Source organism: Apus apus, chromosome 16 (assembly GCF_020740795.1).
Source record: "Apus apus isolate bApuApu2 chromosome 16, bApuApu2.pri.cur, whole genome shotgun sequence".
Taxonomy (NCBI): Eukaryota; Metazoa; Chordata; class Aves; order Apodiformes; family Apodidae; genus Apus; species Apus apus.
The window spans coordinates 8,469,961-8,489,696 of NC_067297.1; the positions used below are offsets into that span (position 1 = coordinate 8,469,961).

The 19,736-nt window shown below is 41.4% G+C and overlaps 1 protein-coding gene across 1 annotated transcript in view; it reads left to right on the plus strand.

The window, feature by feature from the left end:
* Positions 1 to 222: 222 nt before the first annotated feature.
* GALNT9 (polypeptide N-acetylgalactosaminyltransferase 9) overlaps positions 223 to 19,736 on the plus strand; it is a 132,500-nt gene continuing 112,986 nt past the window's right edge. The window contains exon 1 of the mRNA XM_051633783.1: positions 223 to 463. Within this exon, the coding sequence (XP_051489743.1) occupies positions 223 to 463 (241 nt within the window). The remainder of the gene's footprint in view (positions 464 to 19,736) is intronic.

A 19,736-nucleotide genomic window follows, 5' to 3' on the forward strand; every position in this document is an offset into this window, starting at 1 on the left:
CCCGCGCTCCCTGCGCGCTGCCCCGCAGCTCCGTGCCCATGCCCAGCCCTCCGCGCCGGGGCGGGCGCCGGGCGGGGAGCGGCGCGGTGGTGCTGAAGGACAGCTCCGCTCCGCGCCCCTCCGCGCCGCCCCGCGCCCCCGGCGCGCCCCGCTCCCGGGGGGCCGCCAGGCCGCCGGCCGCCGCGCCTTGATGTGCCCCCCGTCCCCGCACCGGCCGCTCCCATGGCGGTGGCACGGAAAATCAAAACTTTGTTGACGGTGAACATCTTGGTCTTCGTGGGCATCATCCTCTTCTCCGTCTACTGCAGGATCCAGGACCGCTCCCAGGAGCTGGTGCAGATCGTCCGGAGCGCGGACCGCCGGGCCAGGAGCCGCGGCGCCAAGGTGGGCAGCCTGGCCGACCGGGAGTCCATCCTGCAGCGCCTGGACCACCTGGAGGAAGTGGTCTACAACCAGCTAAATGGTACGGAGGGCTGGGAGGGGGCGCAGCGCCCGTCCTGGGGTGCCCCTGGTCCTGGGAGGGAGCTGAAGCTGGGGGAAGAGAGCCCGCCCGCGAGGGGGAAGCCCGAGCACCCACCAGCTGACCCCACTGCTGAAGTGCTGAAAACGAAGGGAAAGAGGTGGCTGCAGGGTTTTGCTTGAAGGGTTTGCTGAGCCTCGCCCCCTGCCAACTCTCAGTCCCAAGTCAGGACTTCCTCAATAGGTACGAAGTTAGGGAGGCTGCAGAGTCCTGGGTTTAAGGATTGGTGCGAGTCCCTACGCGCTGTTCCAGGTTTTACAGTTGGCCTGGATCTATTAACTCTGCACGGGTAGGTATTTGTATACTAAATACACTGTTAGGGTATAGCTGGAAGTCAAATACTTGGTCTCAGAACTACTTTTAAAAAATTCTAGTGAGTTCCTACGCTGTGTACTTTTAATGGTCTATTGAAACATATCACCCATATGTTCCCCCAATGATGTTGCCATTTAAATTTTGGATTATCTTTAATGAGGAGGGGAAGCATCCACCACTTCTTTGTATGGTAGACCATTCTGATTCATCAGCCTTGAAAAATCTTGGTAGGTAAGCAAAGAGCCCTTCTGTGGGGCTAAGCAATAAAAGTTGTTACAGGAGCAACTAATATTTCATATAGAAACTAATTCTTTTAAACCAGTAGGTTTGTATTTGCGTAGATTAATAAAGTTCTAAATGTAGAACATCAAAGCCATAAGCATGTGAATAAATACATCAGTGCTTTAGATGAAACGGGGCTGAAAGAGTGATTTTTTTAAAATGAGATTATAAATGTAACATTTAGTGTCTAGCACCAAATAGAACTTGCGGCGTAAATACGTTTAAGTGTAGCAAATGTGCTTCTAGGCTGCTTGTGAAAATCTTACTCATAATATTGATTTAACAAAGGCTACTGTAGTCTCAAAATACAGATAAATAGGAGGGTTGGAGTAAAGCATATTTCCTATTACTACTTTCTGAATGACTGTATAAATCAAAGTATGCTAGACTGCTATGATAATATACAGTCTATGCCAGCAAGTGTTGTAGAATAGTCATCCCCTTATGCACACATCTGTAGAAACAGAGAAGAGAAAAGGGGAGTGTGGAGTGTGGATGTTAGTCACAAAACTACACATTCATGAATTAGAGGGAAAGTGTCAACAGCTGTGTTTCCTAACCATATTTTGGAGAGGTTTTCAAGGATGTAGGATTTAAGAGGGAAATCCTGCTCTCAAATTCAAAAAAGCTGTAGTGTTCCCAAACTCAATGTAGATCAATCCCTAAGCTATATTCGCTGTGGCTCAAATGAATGGGTTGGGGTTTTTTTTTGGTCTGAATTGATTTTCTTCTTGGAGTTGTTCATAGGTGAGACTTTAGGAAGGATTTACCTGCTCTGGGTTCATCTCAGCATAACATCCCCTGGAGAGACACCAGGAGTCCTTAATTTGCTAGACAGGCCCCATGGCATGTAGTGGCTTTGGCTTCATGGTAAACAGGAAGTTCTCTGTAAAGTATGCCTCTGTTTTGGAGACTTTCTTCTTCTTCTTTAATTTGGTTTGTTGGATATGGAACTTGCACTTAAATGTTATGTTGCTTCCTCAGGTCAAAATAAACACTATAGGCAGTTTCATCTTGGAAGTTCTTAAACAGAAAATACAGAAAGATTTTTCAAGCCGTTATATGCACATTTCCTATTAATTTCCCTTAATTTTGTCTCTGATGCAGTCGGGCTTTTTATTATTTCACAGTGGTGCATTAACACAGGTTAATTATTTTGCCATCATTGTGAAAAAATATCTTGGCACTTTATTTTTTTTTTTTCTTTTCATTTTGTGGCAACAAAACTGAAGAGTCCTAAAAAATTAGGAGGTGCCCCACTGAAATCATCAGGGTTGCATCATTGTAGGGGAAATCAGCATCTAGCATCTGTGTTTGGGTTTAGCTCACTGGTATCTTGTTTTTAATATTATGACTCATTACTTATGCCATTAATGGGAATAATGCTGCTCTGGCAGCACTGAGATTCAAGGGAGCCTGTCTGTGACAGTGCTCTACTGTATCTCATGGAAAGACTGTTCTTACACAAGCACTCTGCTCTGGACCTGTGCAGTTTCATCCTAGTGTTGAGCAAGGTTTCTCAGACACTGTGGTGTGTCCTGCTTCATCACAAGGTTGAAGAGCCCTCTGAGGTCACCTTGGATGTTACTTTTTCGTAACTTGGGTCAAAGTCACTTTTATAGGGACAGATGTGGGTAGACAGATTTTATTCATAAGGAATGTGAATTCCTTGCAACCCCAGAACTCCTGCAAGCACCAGGAGTTTGAGTCCAGCTCAGTGTTATTATTACAGTAGGTCTGTCCAGAACAGTATTTCAGTTTTCTACTGTTGGTTCTTTCTGTTTTGAGATCAGGAAATTTAAACCACCTATTAAGTGTCTTATATTTTGGGTAATAAAGTATCTCAGCATTATTCTATTTAATTTTTCTCTTCTGTTTGAATTAGTCCTAAACTGGTAGGACCTTACCTGGATTTTCTAGGGACCCTGTTAAAGATTCAGTGCAATAGAAAGACACTTCTGAGGGAGAAGAGCCCTGCAGCTGCACCCATACAGAATTTTGTTTCTGTCACACTTGTTTGTTTTCCTGCAGTCCAGTAAATGTTATCTGAAAGGGGACCTTCTGCAAGGAAAAATAAACACAAGTATTATCGGTCCCAGTGTATCAAGAGGCAACCTAAGCCTGATCACTAGAGAACTCATCTTTTCCACCTGAATAAAAACTGTGCATACAATGCCTGGGGGGGTGGGTGTAGAACACAGAGGAGCATGCATGAAAGTCAGTAGAAAGCTGGTCCTTGCAGTTACCTTTGGCAGAACAAGAATTTTGAGAATAGACTGAATGAGAATTGCAATGATTCTCTGTGGAGTCGTGCAGACATACACCCAAACAATAGTTTCTTGTTGGCTCGTGCTTTGGTTTTCTGGCAACTTAAAAAGAGCATTTCTGAGAGCTTTATTTGTGCTCAGCTGCTGGTTTTGGTGGAAGTGAATGGAAGGAGCATGCAAAGGGAAAGGAAAGAAATGAAATGTCAGTGGAATTTCCTTGATGAACCTGTATATTACCACTTCATATTTGACCTTGCGTATAACTTTTACTTTGAAAACTGGAGCTATTCTGGATCTAGTTCATCAATGTATATTTTTTTTTTCATTTTCACTATGATATTTCTATTGATGAATATAATTTATTGTCAGTCAACATAGAAGTCTATTGCCAGATGGACTTAGCAGCAGTTCATGAAATGGCATCGTAACACTGTGGTATTTTCTTCCTTTGCCCCTATTTTTTGTAAAGTGGGAAAAATAAAAAATAATTAATTGACTGAATCTTTCCCCTAATGTTTTGCATCTAATTCTGTGGATTTACTATAGAGGATAAAGAATTTTGATGCCCCAATTGGAGCATAACCTCTCATGACAAAGGCAATTGAAGGGTCAGACTAAAAAGTTCACTGTAATTGCCTTTTTCCCTTTTCACTGTCTCTTTGCAGTAATACACAACAATCAATACAGCATTTAATGAGATTTTATTCAATCTGTAAAGATTAAGAGTTTTCATCTTCTCATTATGTATGCTCACATCATGTCTTCTTACCCATGTCTTTTGCATTAGACCTCTTTGACCTATTCTATTACAGACATGGAGGGATGAGTTTGGAGTATTCCCTTGAATTTAACAAATTATCATTCTTTACACATCATCATTTGATTTTGCTGTCTTTGGGAAGATTAAATACAGTAGCAATTTCCAGTATGATAAATGGGGTTTATATTGCACCTGCATTTCATGAAGGAAACTGGGGGAAAAAACTGGAAAATTCACAAAGTTGCAGCACGCAGGCTTAAAATGATGGAAATAGCAGGTCCTGGGTGTAGAGGACTGATTCATGCAGCCTGTGATCCTGATTTTTAAAGTGTACTGGAAGCAAAATGATTGCATTTAAAATTCAACCTGGCAATCTGCATACTTAAAAGGTGCAGTAGTATTTTTAAAAGGACAGCTGACTCTTCATGGACCGAGGGTTGGTTGAAAATGGTTTCAAATTTTCATACCAGAAGTAAGGGTTGGAAACAGGCTGCAAATGAATCATGTGAATGTCCACTCAGATTCGCCAACAGGAAGCTTTTACAGCTGGCAACGTTCAGTTGAAGAGTAATTCCTTTGCAGAGGAAGAGGTGAAGCCACATGTGAAGGTGAAGTGTGACTGCCAGCCTTATGTTAATGAAACTGCACCTTCTCATATCCAAGTACAGATTCTCATGGTTCAGCTTTTTCTATTTCATTTGTTTATGGTCTGATGCTAACATGCATCTGACAAAATTAGCACACAGCTCCAAAAGTATCAGCTTATTTGTGGGTACTACTCTCAGCTGTGTGCTTTCCTTGTACTGATGAGAGGCTTCTTCATATTATCTTTGTGTTAAGTAATTCAAGGCTGTGTGCATAGTGAAGACAAGAGTGGAAAAGAGCAACTACATTTCCTTTTTATTTTATTTTTAAGTTAGGCTGCAGTATATCTCTTTACCACACAGCTTATAACAAGTATTTTCAGTTGCTCTGGATCAGTTACTGAAGCTTAGGTACATAAACATTGTTACAGGCCTGACCTGTATTGCAAAGTGATGGTCAAGTCCAAAAGACTGATTTCCACTTTAGCTGTGTTAGTCTTGATATATGTATCTGAGGAAACTCATAATTAGTGATTTCAGAAAGGTCAAGATTTTTTTCCTCAAAATAAGGGCAGAAAACCTCATGAGCTGATATTTGGCTAGCCCCTATAAAAATATAACATAATATTCAAAATAACAGTACTCTATTTAAATAGACACATCAAGAATAAAAGCTCCAAAGGTTTCATAGATAAAAGTGGGTAAATATCTCTTCTAAAATGGGCAAAATTGCATTCAGCTCTTCAAAATATTGGCAAATACAAAAATATATCTCCATTCCAGCAGTGATTTTAAAGTCTCTCTCAGTACTCTGTGTTTCATATACTGGTAATATTTTAAATGTAATGTCTCTACTTTTTGCATTTGTAGATGGGAAGAAAGTTGGGCTTTCTACAAGAAAATAACGTGGTAATTTTGTAATTGAATAATTCTTTCATTGAGAACTTGAAACATTTGTACTATATAGGATTAAAAGCAACATTTACAGAGGTGGAAAGAAAATCTTTGATGCTGGTTTTGTTGCATTTTAGGAAGCATTCCAGTTCAGTTTCTTTGTAGATGTGGTTGAAATTGGAAAAGCAAAGATGGGTTTCTCATCTTTGTGGTGAAGAGCTGCAGTGTGGTTGATTCACATCTATAACCACCACACAGGTTTAGAGGATTAGAAAGTCTGGCTTTAAATGAATAACCTTGATAGCGGGAGGTGGGACTGGTTTTGACTTTAGGGGTTTTTTTTATATATATGTGATGTTTGTAAGTAAGTAAAGGCATGTGGTAGTTAAACCAAGAGCATCATTTACGAATGCAGTCCTAGCTACTGAGTACATGGCTGTTCTCCAAGGAAATAGTAAGATTTATGAAAGGAAGGAAAACGAATGAGTCATGTTTAACAAATCTTCCTTTTATTAATGCCCCTCTCTAACCTTACTGATGGGTACTCCCTCTATTTTACTCAGAATACTTGGCATGCTTTGATTTTTGTTATTGTTTGTGGGGTTTCACTTGATAGTCATTTCCATCACTTATTTTAAAATTAAAAAATGAAAGGGGGGAAGAGAATGAAAAGAGCCTGTGATGTTCTGGATAACAGGAAGGAAGGAAGCCAATGACAGCAAAGCAGCTTCCAACCTTGTTTTAGTCCTATTGATCAAAACTGTCCTCTGAAATAAGAGAACTTTACTTTCTGAGAGTAAAAACCAGATAGAGATCCTCCCACTGACCTGAAGTCGTCTTCTCCTGAGAGCACAGAGCTAAAGCAGCCAAGTGCTAATTGGATGTGCATATGACTTGTATCTGCCTTTCCTAAAACCCATTGCTATAGTGCCATGGAAATGGTTGTGAATATTTTAAATCCTCGTAGGTGAAGGCAAAACCTGTTTCAAGGACAGCACAGCAGGTGCCAAGAGATTAAAAATTGTCTTTCTGCCCTAAAGTTTTTATCCTTTCAGATTTTCTTGAAATCCAGGTTTCCCAGACAGTTTTGGAGACAAGCTAAAGTGCAACTGGCTGTTGCTGGTATTCAACAAGTCCTGCCAAACATAAAAAGAGCATAAAAATTATCTGTAGCAAGGTTATCTCCTTAACCAAGGTTTGCTTGACTTATGAAATGGAAGGGAGTAATCAGGGAGTAGCTTGACGCATCTTGATCTCTGGTCCTCTCATTGAGCTGGAGTTACTTTGAGTTTAAATGCATGGCAGTACTGCTGGGCTTGAGGGTGACAATCTTGCTTCTGTAATTTATTTCTCAGTATAATCTAGGCTGTGAATTTCTTATTTGTGGTGAGTATGGAATTTCACCTGCTGAAGATAGCTTCAAAGCTTGGTTGGCTTCATTCTTTCAGTGTTGGCTTACCTCTAATTTCTCTTCTGACCTTCCTTCCTTGTCCACAGTGTCTGCACTGGCAGTGTACAAAAGCGTGGCGTGGATCATCTGCTTGACTTCTCTGACCATGATTTTTTGAACTCTGAAGCACTGGGAAAAGGCCATCATTTGCATCCAAAAGAGGTCCTCTAAAACAGAGGGCACTGACGATGATGTTACTCTTTTTGGTAAAATAGTCCTTTATTCAAATTGAGCTTCACCAGCTGGCTTGCTGAAGTGATGTACACCTGTGATCAGGTGTAGATGTAAATGGAGTGGGCTGTGTGTGTATATGCAAGTCCGTAGATGTTCAGGGAACTGTTATTTTGGAGCTGAGTTCTGCTTTCAGGTCGCTCTGTTTGCCATTCTCATCCTTCAGTGAGGGTGTGGGCTTGAGCTTCTGTGGTTCTTTGAAGTAGCTTTTTATTTCACCTGGTTTAGCTGACTTTGTTGTGGGAAATTCAGTGGAAGATCCAGAGGAGCACTCACACCAGTTTTCTACTCCTCTTACTGCATTTTTCAGGCCCTTTTATTTCTGGATAATTGTGTGTGTTCATTTGTTTATGCCTTTTATGTCACCTTGCTGAAATGTCTGTTCAGAGGGCTCACTTCAATGACTATAGAGAAGTTTGTTGGTCTTGTAATAAGAGGAAGAACAGATATCCTCAGGATAAAGTGAACCCACTTGCTGTTTGCCATCAGGCTAAGCTCCTCTATGTGTGTTCTGCCCAGTCTTGCAAAGCAGCTGTAGCCACCTGCCTCTCCCTTTATTTTGCTTGGATGACGTATTCTGAGGGATCTGCTCTCAAGGCTGGGATGAACCTGGGACCATTAATAGTCTTGTATCCCTAGTGAGAGGAGTACTTAGTGAAAACATGCAGAAGAAAAGGGCCAGCTCTGGGAACCTGACCAATGGCAAAGGCCTAATAAATTTATTTAGTTTTTCTGAGTATGTCCTTGATTACTGGCTTTGGAGGAGAGTCTGAGGGCATCTGCAGGGTAGATAGCTGAAGAGACAATAGACCTGATTTTGCTTTGTCATCACAAGCAGCGTGGACGTTGTTTTCTCAGGGACTGAAGAGATGTCTGAGTAAATGAGCAAAATATTTTTAGAAAAGGTGACAATATCGATTTCTGAATATTTTAAGCCACGTACCACCTCCCATGGAGCTGCTCTCTGGAAGCCCTTTCACTTGCCACAACAGTCTGATTTATACTTTCAGTACTTGAGCTGTAATTTCCATGTCATCCTGTGAGAATGGGCAACAATTAAGAAAACTAAACCAGGGAAGAGGTTTTTGAAACAGACTCTCTGAGCACTGATGCTTAAAAACCTTTCTCTCAGACAGAGACATTTAGTGCCAGGATGCTACAGGAGAAGGTTAGCTATTTCACACCATAATTTGAAAATCACATCTAAATAACCTAAACTCAGGGGATGAAAATGCAAAGAAAAGTTTTGGCCCTCTGGAATTCTTTAGTGCATTTGCTTCAATCTGCTGGAATGCACGAGTCTCCTTTGGGCTGAATAACCACTGTAAAACAGCACTGGCAAAAGCCATGTTATCCCCCAGCAGATCCCTGATGCCTCCTTTCTCTCTGCAAGGCCAAGAAATGTCTGTGGAAATAAGGTGCTGATATAGAGATCTTTGATGTCTGTGTGCCACTGGACTCCTCTCCAGGAGGACAATTCCTTGGCTGTACAAACTGCTGCTTTCCCATCTTCAGGTGATTAGCTCCAGCAGGAGGGAGAGAAGAAAGTCTGAGCCTGTGTAGGTAAAAGTCAGCTGTGGAACTCAGTTATCTACCTTCTACTTAGATTTCAGAGCTATTTTTACAGGCAATGCAGTTGTCCTTACTGGAGTACTCATTAGAGTAAGTGCTCGCTAGTGAAAGGTCTCACACACTTTATAAGGCATGACTGAAACCAGGTTTGCTAGAGTTGCATTTGAATCACTGCTTAGCACAAGCAGCTTAAAAGGTCTCCCAGGTAGTCTTTATTGTCTGATAAACTGACTAGGGAAGAAAATGGATCCTGCCAGGTCTCTCCCCTCTGCAAAGTTCTTTAAATATTCAAATACTGTGAAACACAAGTACTACCTACAGAGGTCCACATAGGCCTGGCTGTGTTGGACTATGCAGAGACACCTGTGAAAGGTATCTCTGTCATAGACTTCCAAAGCTCAGGAAGCACAGACCTGGTCTCTGTAGGATTACCAATGTCTTACTAGTTTTTATTCCTGGGGTTAGCTGTTAAAAACCAAGTCTGTGATGCATGCAGCAGTTATCTTTAGTCAGGTACCTAAGTCAGGTACAAATCTGACACTGCTTTCTAAGCAGACAGCAGATGCTGCCAACCCCTGTTCTACTGTCAGCAGGGAGTTGTGTGGACAGTGACAGATAAGCTGGTTGGATGGGGTAACTTGCTTAAATAGGTTTTTATGCCTAGAGCAATGATCCAAATTCTCCTCGGCTCACCCATGCACTTCTGCTGAAGTCACTTGAGTAAATTCATCTGTGCTATTGATCCAGAGCATTGGCACAGCCAGTGATTACCAGCACAGTAACTCCAGTAGTAAATTTGGCAAATGAGGGTACTTCTGCCACAGGAGGAGCAGTATATTGCCTAACTATGATAATATATATGTAGTATAAACTATTAATTCATATTGTGTCTCTGTAGTACTTTAGGATGGTTAAGAACAGGATGCTTCCCCCTTGAAGGTTTTGGAGTGATTTCCTTTTCCAGTATAGATCTGGTGAGCTTTGTGTTTCTGCCTCTGGCCCCTTTGTTTGCTTCTGTGTTTGTGCTGTTTGGCTTCAGTTTGTGTTTTGCACAGAGAATACACAGACCAGGAGGTCAGATTAGCAGCCTTATCGGAGCTGTCTTGCTTCTGGTATCTGAGCAAGCTTTGTTCAGAGATTGATTTATCTGTTTCCACAACACTGCTCAGTACTATCTACCTACCGCAGAGCAAAACCAAATCCTCTCCTCACACCCTGTCTGTTACATATGCTGCTGGACAAACCTACTCACACCCCAGCTCCTGCCCGTGCTCCCATGTGCTCCTGCATCTCTCAGCCAGTGCCTGCATGGGAGAGGCCCTTCTCTTTGAACCTTTGAGATCTGCTTCTGTCTATGGGAATTTTTTTTGCCTTGGTTTGACAGCACTGGGAAAATCTGTGCCTAGCTGAGGCAGTGTAACTGGGATCAGAACTAGACTTTTCCTCAAGATTTGATTTAGCAGATATTTTAATTGCATCAAAAGCCCAGACTAGCCATCCTAGCCAAGGTACTGTCCTACCATTGGCAAAGCAAGAGGGGCTTTGTTGCACAGGAGCTCGTTTTTCTTGGAAGGTATCCACCATGACAGCTGGAAAGCCCTCTCCTGCAATACTGGAGAAGTTTGCTTCTTATTTTCTCTCTATGGCATTTTTGGTGGGGTGAGCAGGTTAATTGGTTGTTTTTCATTTGGATTCTTTACACTGGTTTTGTATTTTGTTTGGCAATAGGGCCTTACTGCCCTTTTAGAAATTGAATTTATTTTTCTTACAGCTCTCACATGCCTCTAGGATGTGAGGCTTTTGTAAATAAAAATGTATGTTTTTGTTATATTAACTCATTTTCACCCAAGCCTTGTGTTATAGAAAAGATTGGTGGTGTTCTTTCCTGTATATACTGAACTGAAGGCAGTGATAAGACTTAAAATATCCCCAACTGAAATAGCATTGTGTAACCCAAAGGTTAGTCTTCCTCAGGATTAAAATTTACAGTTGCTTTATAGGTTCCTTGTCAGGCAGGTTTTGAGTCATCCAGCCATATGTAAAATGAGGCTACTGGTAACTGCACAGTTTTGCATCTGCACAACCCAGTCCCGCTGGTGATTACCACAAGCACAAACCTGCTGATGGAAGATGCTGATACCTGTTGTGCTGGTGCCAGCTGGTCAGTGATGCTGACGTGTTCCTGTGGTGTTTGAATTACAAGTGCTCTACTGGAGGTGCTGGGCAGGGACTAGGTGCTGTTCACACCTCTAATAGGAAAAACAGATTTTGCTGCACAGAGTTGTTAATCCTAAAACACGATGGTAGATCACAGGTGGCTCCATGTAGCAGATGGGAGTGGAGTATGAGGTAAGACTGAGAGTGAGCTGATCATGTTTAAGTTATTAAACAACCTAATGCTAAGCTGCTTAGTACTGCTGAAATAGTTGGAGCCTGCAAATTACACAAGAAATGAGTGGGTTTGGCTTGGAAAAATGGGTGGTTGAGTGGCTGAGGTGTTAGTTTGTGTTAGCCTTGGGTTTGGAAACCATGTTTTTTTGTAGTTCTGTTACATAATTTCTGTATCACATGGACAATTCCCAGAATCCAGGTCTGCAGATTTAGGCTTCCAGCACCACCACAGGGCTGTGAACAGCCAAATGCTGTACTGGGTTCTGTTTGTGTACTTCTTTCTGGTGTCTAATCTTTTCCCCCAGTTTTAAATTATTGTTTTCATTTGCTAGAGGTTGCAGCTCTCTCAACACTTGAAGAATGTCTTTTGTTCGTTCAGTGAGAGTGCTGTAGGGAGCAGTGAGATTTGCAGGTATTAATTAGAAATTTCCCATCTCTCTTCAATTTAATATTTGGCAGACTTCCTCGACGTATCCTTCCTGGGATATTCGTTTAGGTGTAGACCTGAACATGTCACTACCCGCACTGAACACTTTGCTCTCAGATACTCCAGCTTTGAATACACAAAACCAATAGTCTTTGATTTTAGACCTGTGCCAACCTGATCCTCCATCTGAAATAGATCCACCTGGCTCAATGCATTATCTGCAACAGAAAATTAATTCTGGAATGGAAGTGGCTTTTATAAAGCTAGCATCCAGTGAGGTTGTATGTCAGTACAACAAAGTGAAATATTTTTAAAATTCTTTTAGTTCATGAAGGAAGCATGGGATTGGTGAACTGGAATCAGGGTCCATGCAGGAGCCATGCTAGGACTGCTCCAAACCTAAGGAGAGGTGCAGCCTGATGTCCAAGTGGTTATTCTGGTAAAGCCTGTACCACAGTCTGACAATTCGTGTTAGTGTAGATTGTCGATAACTACTCTGGAGCACAATTTCAAGTGCTGAAAGCTGTCTCTCACATAGCCTACTTGTGGCACTGTAGTAGCAAGATCAGAATTGAGCCCAAAGGGAGGAAGGTTAGTGCAGCTTCAACACCAATTAAACATGACTAGGTGATGCTCTGTGTGATGGCAGGCTGAGATATCCTCTGTACAATGAGCTATCAGAAGACAAAACTGGATGTTCCTGGGTAGAAAAATAAGTCATATTATTTTTTTCTTTGCCCCTGGACTGAAATAAGAGGCCTCTAATCTATTTGATGGGTGATATTGCATGCCTGTGGCTTCTCTATGCTAGACGCAAGTGTCTCAGCATATGGTTGTGAAACTAGAAGTTGATTATTTTCAAAAGTATTTTGACAGATACTGAACTGACAAATTTCCCTGTTAAAAAAAATAACAAACCAACCACAGCAAAAACCAAAAAGGTTTTGTTTGATACTCTGCTGATGAGGCCGTGTGGATCTAGGGTCATACCTTGCTTTATTTTTCTTTCAAAGAGGAAAAAACACCCCTATTATAAAAAATCAGAAGGATTAATTTAATAACCAATGCCAGGGGAAACAGGCAGAGTTGCCTGGAGTGGTGTTCTGCTGTCATGGTGCCTCACCTCTACATCCTGTCTCTGCCTTCCTAAGGGAAGAAGTGCTGATTTAGTGAGTTCAGGCCGTTTCCATATGAATTTTCTTGAACATGGTCTCTTTACAAGGAAAGTGGTTTTAAATGGGGTCACAGACATACCTCATTATTTAATTAGGAATCTCCTAATCTGTGACCAAAACCAAACCCTCTATCCCTTAACCTGGCTCTCATCACTGTTGCTAACACCTGACAAGAAGCGTGCGTGGGCTCACAGGAGCAAGATCTGGGGGCTAAAGGAGCAGCTGCAGTGCTTTTAAGAAAATATTTAGAGCTGCTAAAATACGAGGCCTGGGCTTAGGAAACCTGGGCTTCATTCCCAAGGGTGCCTTTCCTTTGCTCTTTAGCTGTGGTGCTAGCTCGTTCATCTCACTGCTCTTTGGCTTCCCCTCCTCTTATCCCTGTCCTCTATTTAGCTGAGGAGGTCTGAGTCCAGACTAGTCTGTGCAGCCTCTTACCTCATGATATTGTTAATCAATGGTACAAATAACAGTCAGACATCCAGCAGACCTAGACATATAATAATTACCACAATTAATCCTAAAAATAATCCCTTCAGCAGCAAAGCAAGCCAGCTGATGTTCTTGTGGCTTGTGTATCCTAAAGGTCAATTCTTGGGTGATCTCTAATAGCTCCAACAGGTCTCTTGGGTTTGATCTTTCAATGATCCTCTTCTCTCAGAAGGAACATTTTAATGCCACTTTCTTCCCAGCTGTTGACTTTTGTGACACTTGTAGAAATATATTTTTTTGAGACCTCTGACTGTCTGCGAAGCTTTGGCTGAAATTAGACACAGTCCTCGAAATCTGAGGAGCGGAGGTGAGAGGAGGTTATGAGAGGAGGTTATGAGAGAGGGAAGCTGACTGGTAGACAAATGCAGACAGCATGATCATCCAAACTCTTTTTTCTTAGCAAACCTGGCTAAAAATCGTATTGATGACAAATGGGATTTTTATTCATTTAAACACAAACATGATGATAAAGTTCTTAGCTTTTAAAGGAACCAGACTCAGATCTTCACACTGAATTCCTCTGCTTGCTCTGTTAATTGGCAATATGTTAACACAAGCATTTTAATCTGCTTTTCTGCTTACTTCAGTTAATAACCATAGCAGCATGAAATTTCCCTGATATTCCCCCAGTACAGCAGGAGAGCCTCCTTTATTTTCAGCCCCCTAAAATGGGTCCCACTAGCTTGTCTTTTTGCCTTTTGGTAGTGACTGAATGATTGAATTATGTGAAGAGCAGAGAAATGATCCTGTGCTGCTCTTTGCTAGCGAGCATGAAGCATGCTGTGCTGCTCCTCTCATCAGGTGCCCTTCATGGCCCAGCCTGTTCAGCATCAGCTTCCACTGGGACCATTTGGTGCTGAGAAGCTCCTTCTGCATATGGGAAATGTGGGTCTGACCTGAAGTTGAGCACGACTGAATAGCATGTCTGCTTTGTGTCCTTGAGCTGTGATGAGTCCAAGCTATAAGCTCAGATCTCAGTTTCTGAAATACAAATTCTGATTGTTACTTGTCTCTTCACTGAAGGATCTTCTCCTGTGTAAAGGCACCTTCTATCACTGTCTTCATTTATCTCTTTCCTGTGTAATCGAACACCTCAAAATGTAGTTTTAAGTACAAACCTGAGAGCACATCAGGGGACAGGAACATTCATTCTGTTACGGAATTTTTGCATAAAGTCAGAGAAAGCTTGAAGAAAAATTGAGTCTCTGAACACTTGAATTTCATTTTATATTGCCTTGGTGGAAACTAGATAAGTACTGTTGCAGTCAGTGGCATGAGGAAGATAAATTGGAGAAGTCTGATCCACAATTTCAAAATAGGTGGATCAAAGCAGTATGATGTTACCAAATGCACCCCTGCTTTGTCAGAGAAAGCCTATCTTTGTCCTGCAGTGAGTTTGTTAGGGACTGAACTAGCTGTATGTCACAGTCAATTTGCAAAAATACCAACACACAGTGAAGCCAATCTTGTTAATAATGAATCTGGTATAATAGCAGTGCTGTTTTTTAAAGTGCCTGTAACAGTGGATCGTATCTTTCCTGCTCCTGGAAGTCTGAGTCAATTTATCTTTATATCAACAATAAACTAGAAAGGGCAGAAATCAAATCAAGCAATGTTTTTATTACTGCTTTTAAATAAAACACTGTGCCAATATTTTTGCCCTAACATCATATCTTTGTCTTCTCAAATTTATTGACAATTGCTATTTATCCTCGTTTCTGCTTTCTTTTGCAAAACTATCTCATCCTTTGATTTTCTTCCTCCAGAGAACATGGTACCTAATTCTTTTTTATTTTTGCCTGATAAATCCCTGATTGATTGTATGTTATAAGCTATCCACGCAACATTGTGTCTTCATTTCTAAATAGGCTTTCTTTTCTGAATTTCAAGAGGGAACACTTTCCTCTCTCAAGTCAAAAGCAAATCCAGGCTGAACATTTCATTTAACAATGGCAAGGCACTTCAAAACCAAGTTCTCAGCGTTGTAGATTACTCCTACTCCTCTGTGAGCAGGAGAGAATCAGACCTTTAGTTGTGATGTATCCTCTAACAGATCTGCTATAATTGTGGCTACCAATTTATGCCATCAATTAGGGCTCTCTGCATAGCAGCTTTCTTAATTCACTGTAGCTTCAGAAGTGTCACAGATTGTTGATTTGTAAGTATTTTGGTTTAAGTGACGGATTCTAGGCTGTGATTTTGCTGCTTCAAATGTGTCTTGTGTTTGGTTTTGAACTGACTTGTCCTGCTGGTAGCAAATTAAATCATGTGCGTATTAGGAGGCTGATGGAAGGAGGCACTGCAGCCTTGACAAGCAGGGCACAGCTGTGGTGTGTGTTGACATGAGATATGAAAATAAAATGAAGGGCGGAAAGAGGAGAAAAAACAGAGACACAAGTTCTATCTCAAACTAAATTTCCAAGCCAAACTCCCTGAGAGGTGTCAGATGCACCTGGAAAAGCAGCACACAAACACAGTTTGAGAAAAATATACATATCTACAGATGTAAAATAGGCAGTCTGTCAGGAAAATGAGTATGTTTTGAAGCCAGCCATCAATATTGCTGTGTAATGATGCAAAAGAAAAGTATATCACCTTTAAAGAGCCTATAAGGCAATATCACACTGAAAGGAAAATGGAGGAACCAAGGTGCTCTCTGGCTCCTGTCAAAACCAATATCCACATTAACTGATTCTCAAGTGTGGGCCCTTGAAGAGAGCTGATGGACATATTTCAAATCTCACATCCTCAGTGGCAGCTGATCTACCATCTATTCCCAAGGAGAAATGCCTGACAATAAGATTGAGAGGCAGCAGGTAGAGAACCAGCACTGCTCTGACAAAACCAGGCGCCTTTTCAGATTACTTGGTTCTCTCATGGGCAACAAAGACACCAGATAGTGACTCTTGGAGCATGGAAGGGAGAAGGGTGGACACAGCCAGCAGGTCTGTAGGTGTCACATTGTCTCTTCGTCGTATTTTCATTGCCCAAGGTGGACTTGGTGACTAATTTCACAGCTGTGGAAAACTGAGATCCTACTTTAATGTATGATGGGATTTTTGAGGTCCAGCAGCTCCTACAGGTGGGTTTAGCACTGTTGTCCTCCAATGTGTAAAATGGGTTGAACAACCAGGAGCTTTTCAGTCATGCAAATGGCAAGTGTTGTATGTGACTTTGTTATTGGGAATGCTGCCTGTGTGATTATGTTAGTTTAATTTAATAGCAGGCTGTTTAGGTAAATGAGCAGGGAGGCATATGAGTGTCTGCAGATAATGTGGAGCATGATTACAAAGTGATGCTGCAGGAGATGGGCTTGTCTGGCCCTTGTCGAGAGCTCACCAAACACCCTTGAGCAAGGAGAGGAGTCTTGCCTGCCTTGGACACAATCCCTCTGAGACAGAATAGAGTCCTAAATGTGCCTGACTGAAACCTGGGCTGAAAGGAGATAATTTGACAGGCACGGCAATGTCAGATGTGTCACAGCCTTTGTTTGGATTTAGACTTTAATATCAGCACAATAGTCTAGAGTAGTACAAGCCTGGGTGGAACCTGGATTAGATAGATATGCTTTTTTTAGAATTCCTTTTATTTAAAGATAATGCCTTCCTTATGGAACCTAACCCTGTGGGATGGACTGTTGAACTGGTCTGAGAACAGGCCAGTCAGGGATTCCTCATGCAGAATTGCATCAGTGATCAAAGGGGTATTTTTAACAGTTAGACGTGTGTGGTCAGCTCTGTAGGTGCAAGAAAACGTCATTGCCTCCAGCAGCATCTTTTCAGCTCTGGGCTCTGTCTTGTCAGACCTTGGGTCAGAACTCCCTTCCTACAACAATCTGCCTCTTCCATTCTCTACCTCTGATTCACACAAGCAAAGTCTTTTACTCATTTATGAAATTAAAGCCCTTTAACTTGGCTTGGAGCAGCTCATTCCTAAATCTAATTAAACAGCCCCAAAGTTTTAGCTCTTGCACCTTGGACCTTTTCAAGGAGAAGCCCCGTTTTCTTTCTCTAAAATGGCTCTGTTATTGCTTTAATGATGACTTTTACCGGGAGTTCTCACCTCTGTTTTTCTGGAAAACTTAAAGAAAACCCAATATGTTGATACAGATGATCCATTTCATGTGAGTCCGTGACACTCTGACCGTGACAGTAGCAGAGAATTCATTGCTGCAGGAGGCCATTGAATCCAACATTAGTGCCTTGGATTCTGAAGGGCACTGGGAAGTTTTAAGCCCTAGTTCTACCTCTCTGAGTTAAGATAATGAGGGCAATCTAACATGATGCTTCAGGGCTTTAGTTACCTGCCTATGGGGTTCAGAAGGGAACTCTCCTTCCAGGGACTGTGCAGAGTTTAATTGGCCAAGTGCTTCATGATTTGTGTTTCTTTTCCTCTGAAAACTCAGGTATCAGCTGCTGCCAGAGGCCAGACACCAAACTGGTGACACTCAGGTTCTGTCTCCTTTTAATATCAGTGATCTACCAGGCAGCTGCACCAACATTTCAGCTCCCTTACTTTCCACTCCAGATTTATGCCATTACCAGAGGAGGAGTTTTCTGGCTTTCCTCCAAATCCTTGAAGAGAAAAATCCATTTTTTATGTTTCACCAGCACAAGCCACAAGTCAGCTGGGCTTTTAAAACTTCCAGAAGAATCTTGGCATCTGATATTTATTTAAAGAAAACAAACTGTTATTTCTCTGTGAATGATCTTTTTGATCATTAAAATGGAAATAAATAAAAAATCAGAATCACACATGTATAATTTAGAAATGTGTATATAGGGTTGGCTCTTTTTTGTGTTACTCAGAATTTCAGTTTAAAAATAAATTGCATGGATCCCTGTTGATTAAGAATCCTTATTCTTTAGGAAATTGATTTTACTTATATAAAGGCTCTGACAAAACTGACATCTCTCTTATTATCTATAGGCTTGGAATCAGAGTTCTACCTCACAAAGGGGCTTTTATCTTCTGTAGCTCCTATTTCTTGGTCCTTCCAGTCGTCAATCTGTTTATCTCCTCCTGAATTATCTCTTGTAATTAGAATACATTTTCTCATCTCAAGGGGAAACCAGCTCCAAATGAGTAATCTATAAAAGCAATTACTTTTGATATTAGATATCTGTACATAAAAACACAGTATTTCTTCCAATTAAAAAGCACTAATGAATTTTGTGTCTAGAAAAGGAGTAGCCTACACAGTGCTACTGTTTCTGCTAAGGCAATGAACAAAAAATTAGGCCTGTCAGAGGGCTGATGAAGCCAGCAATGGCAGGTAGGAAACACCTTTGACTAGTAGGCCAGGGAGAGAAAGTTGCTCCGCAAGGACATATGGTCCATTTTTTCCCCAACAGGCTTATTGTGTTCATTGATGGACTTGATCATTCCCCACATTGTGCCAAGATGACTAACACAGTTTTTCCTGCTACATTTTTCTCCTACTCCTGTCCCTCCATTACACATTTTTCTTTGTATTTCCTCAGATATTCCCCTCCTTTTCCTCATAATCTAAAGTAATGAACTAGGAGTCTTGCATTTGACATGGAGCATCTTTACCAGAGATCTTCAAGGACTCCTGTCCTCTACAGATGCAGGCAAGAGTTGTGCTGGGCTTTCTCAGCTGGAAACCTGTCTTAAATGTATCAGAACTGCTATCTTCCACCATCTCAGAATACCTTGAATAAGGAGGGAGCTTCTATCACAAGTTTTTCTATAAAATTTTAGAAACATCTTGATCATGGTATTTTGGAGAAGACTAAGGCGTTGGACTGGATATAAGTGCCCAGCATCCCTGGTACCACCTGGGCAGACTTCTGGTGAAAGAGGGCTGAGGTGTGGGAGCAGAGCCACAGGTGCTGATGGGGAGGTGACCTTGTCAGAAATGGTAGGAAGGCCAAAAAAAGGCTAAGAACAGACCTATGCTCTTGTCAATGTGGGTGTATAATTAATTTCAATTGCATATTTTTATTTTGAATTTTCAAAAGGTTAATTATGTCTGAGAACCTTGGCTGAACTTGATTTACAGCTGCCTGTAATTGTGTTGCAAATTTTATAAAAAAGACAGTAGAATAATCACAGATGTAGCTTGATCTTGTTTTTGCCACAGTTTCTCACATAAATCTCTTCAGTAATTTTCCCATTGTGACAGAGTTTATGGTGAAAAATAGAAAGTCTCTTTTCGTCCTAGAAAATTATGCATCCTGCAGAGTAATTAATCTGGTTAAGAAATGAAGACCGGTTCATTCTGCTCTCCATTCTCCCAGCAATTTCTGTCTTGCACAGAAATCTCTGCAGTGAGAGCAATAAATTTGAAATGAATGACAGACACTAATTATTTGTGACCTCATTGTCATCTGTAGCATTGAACTGGGTAAGACTG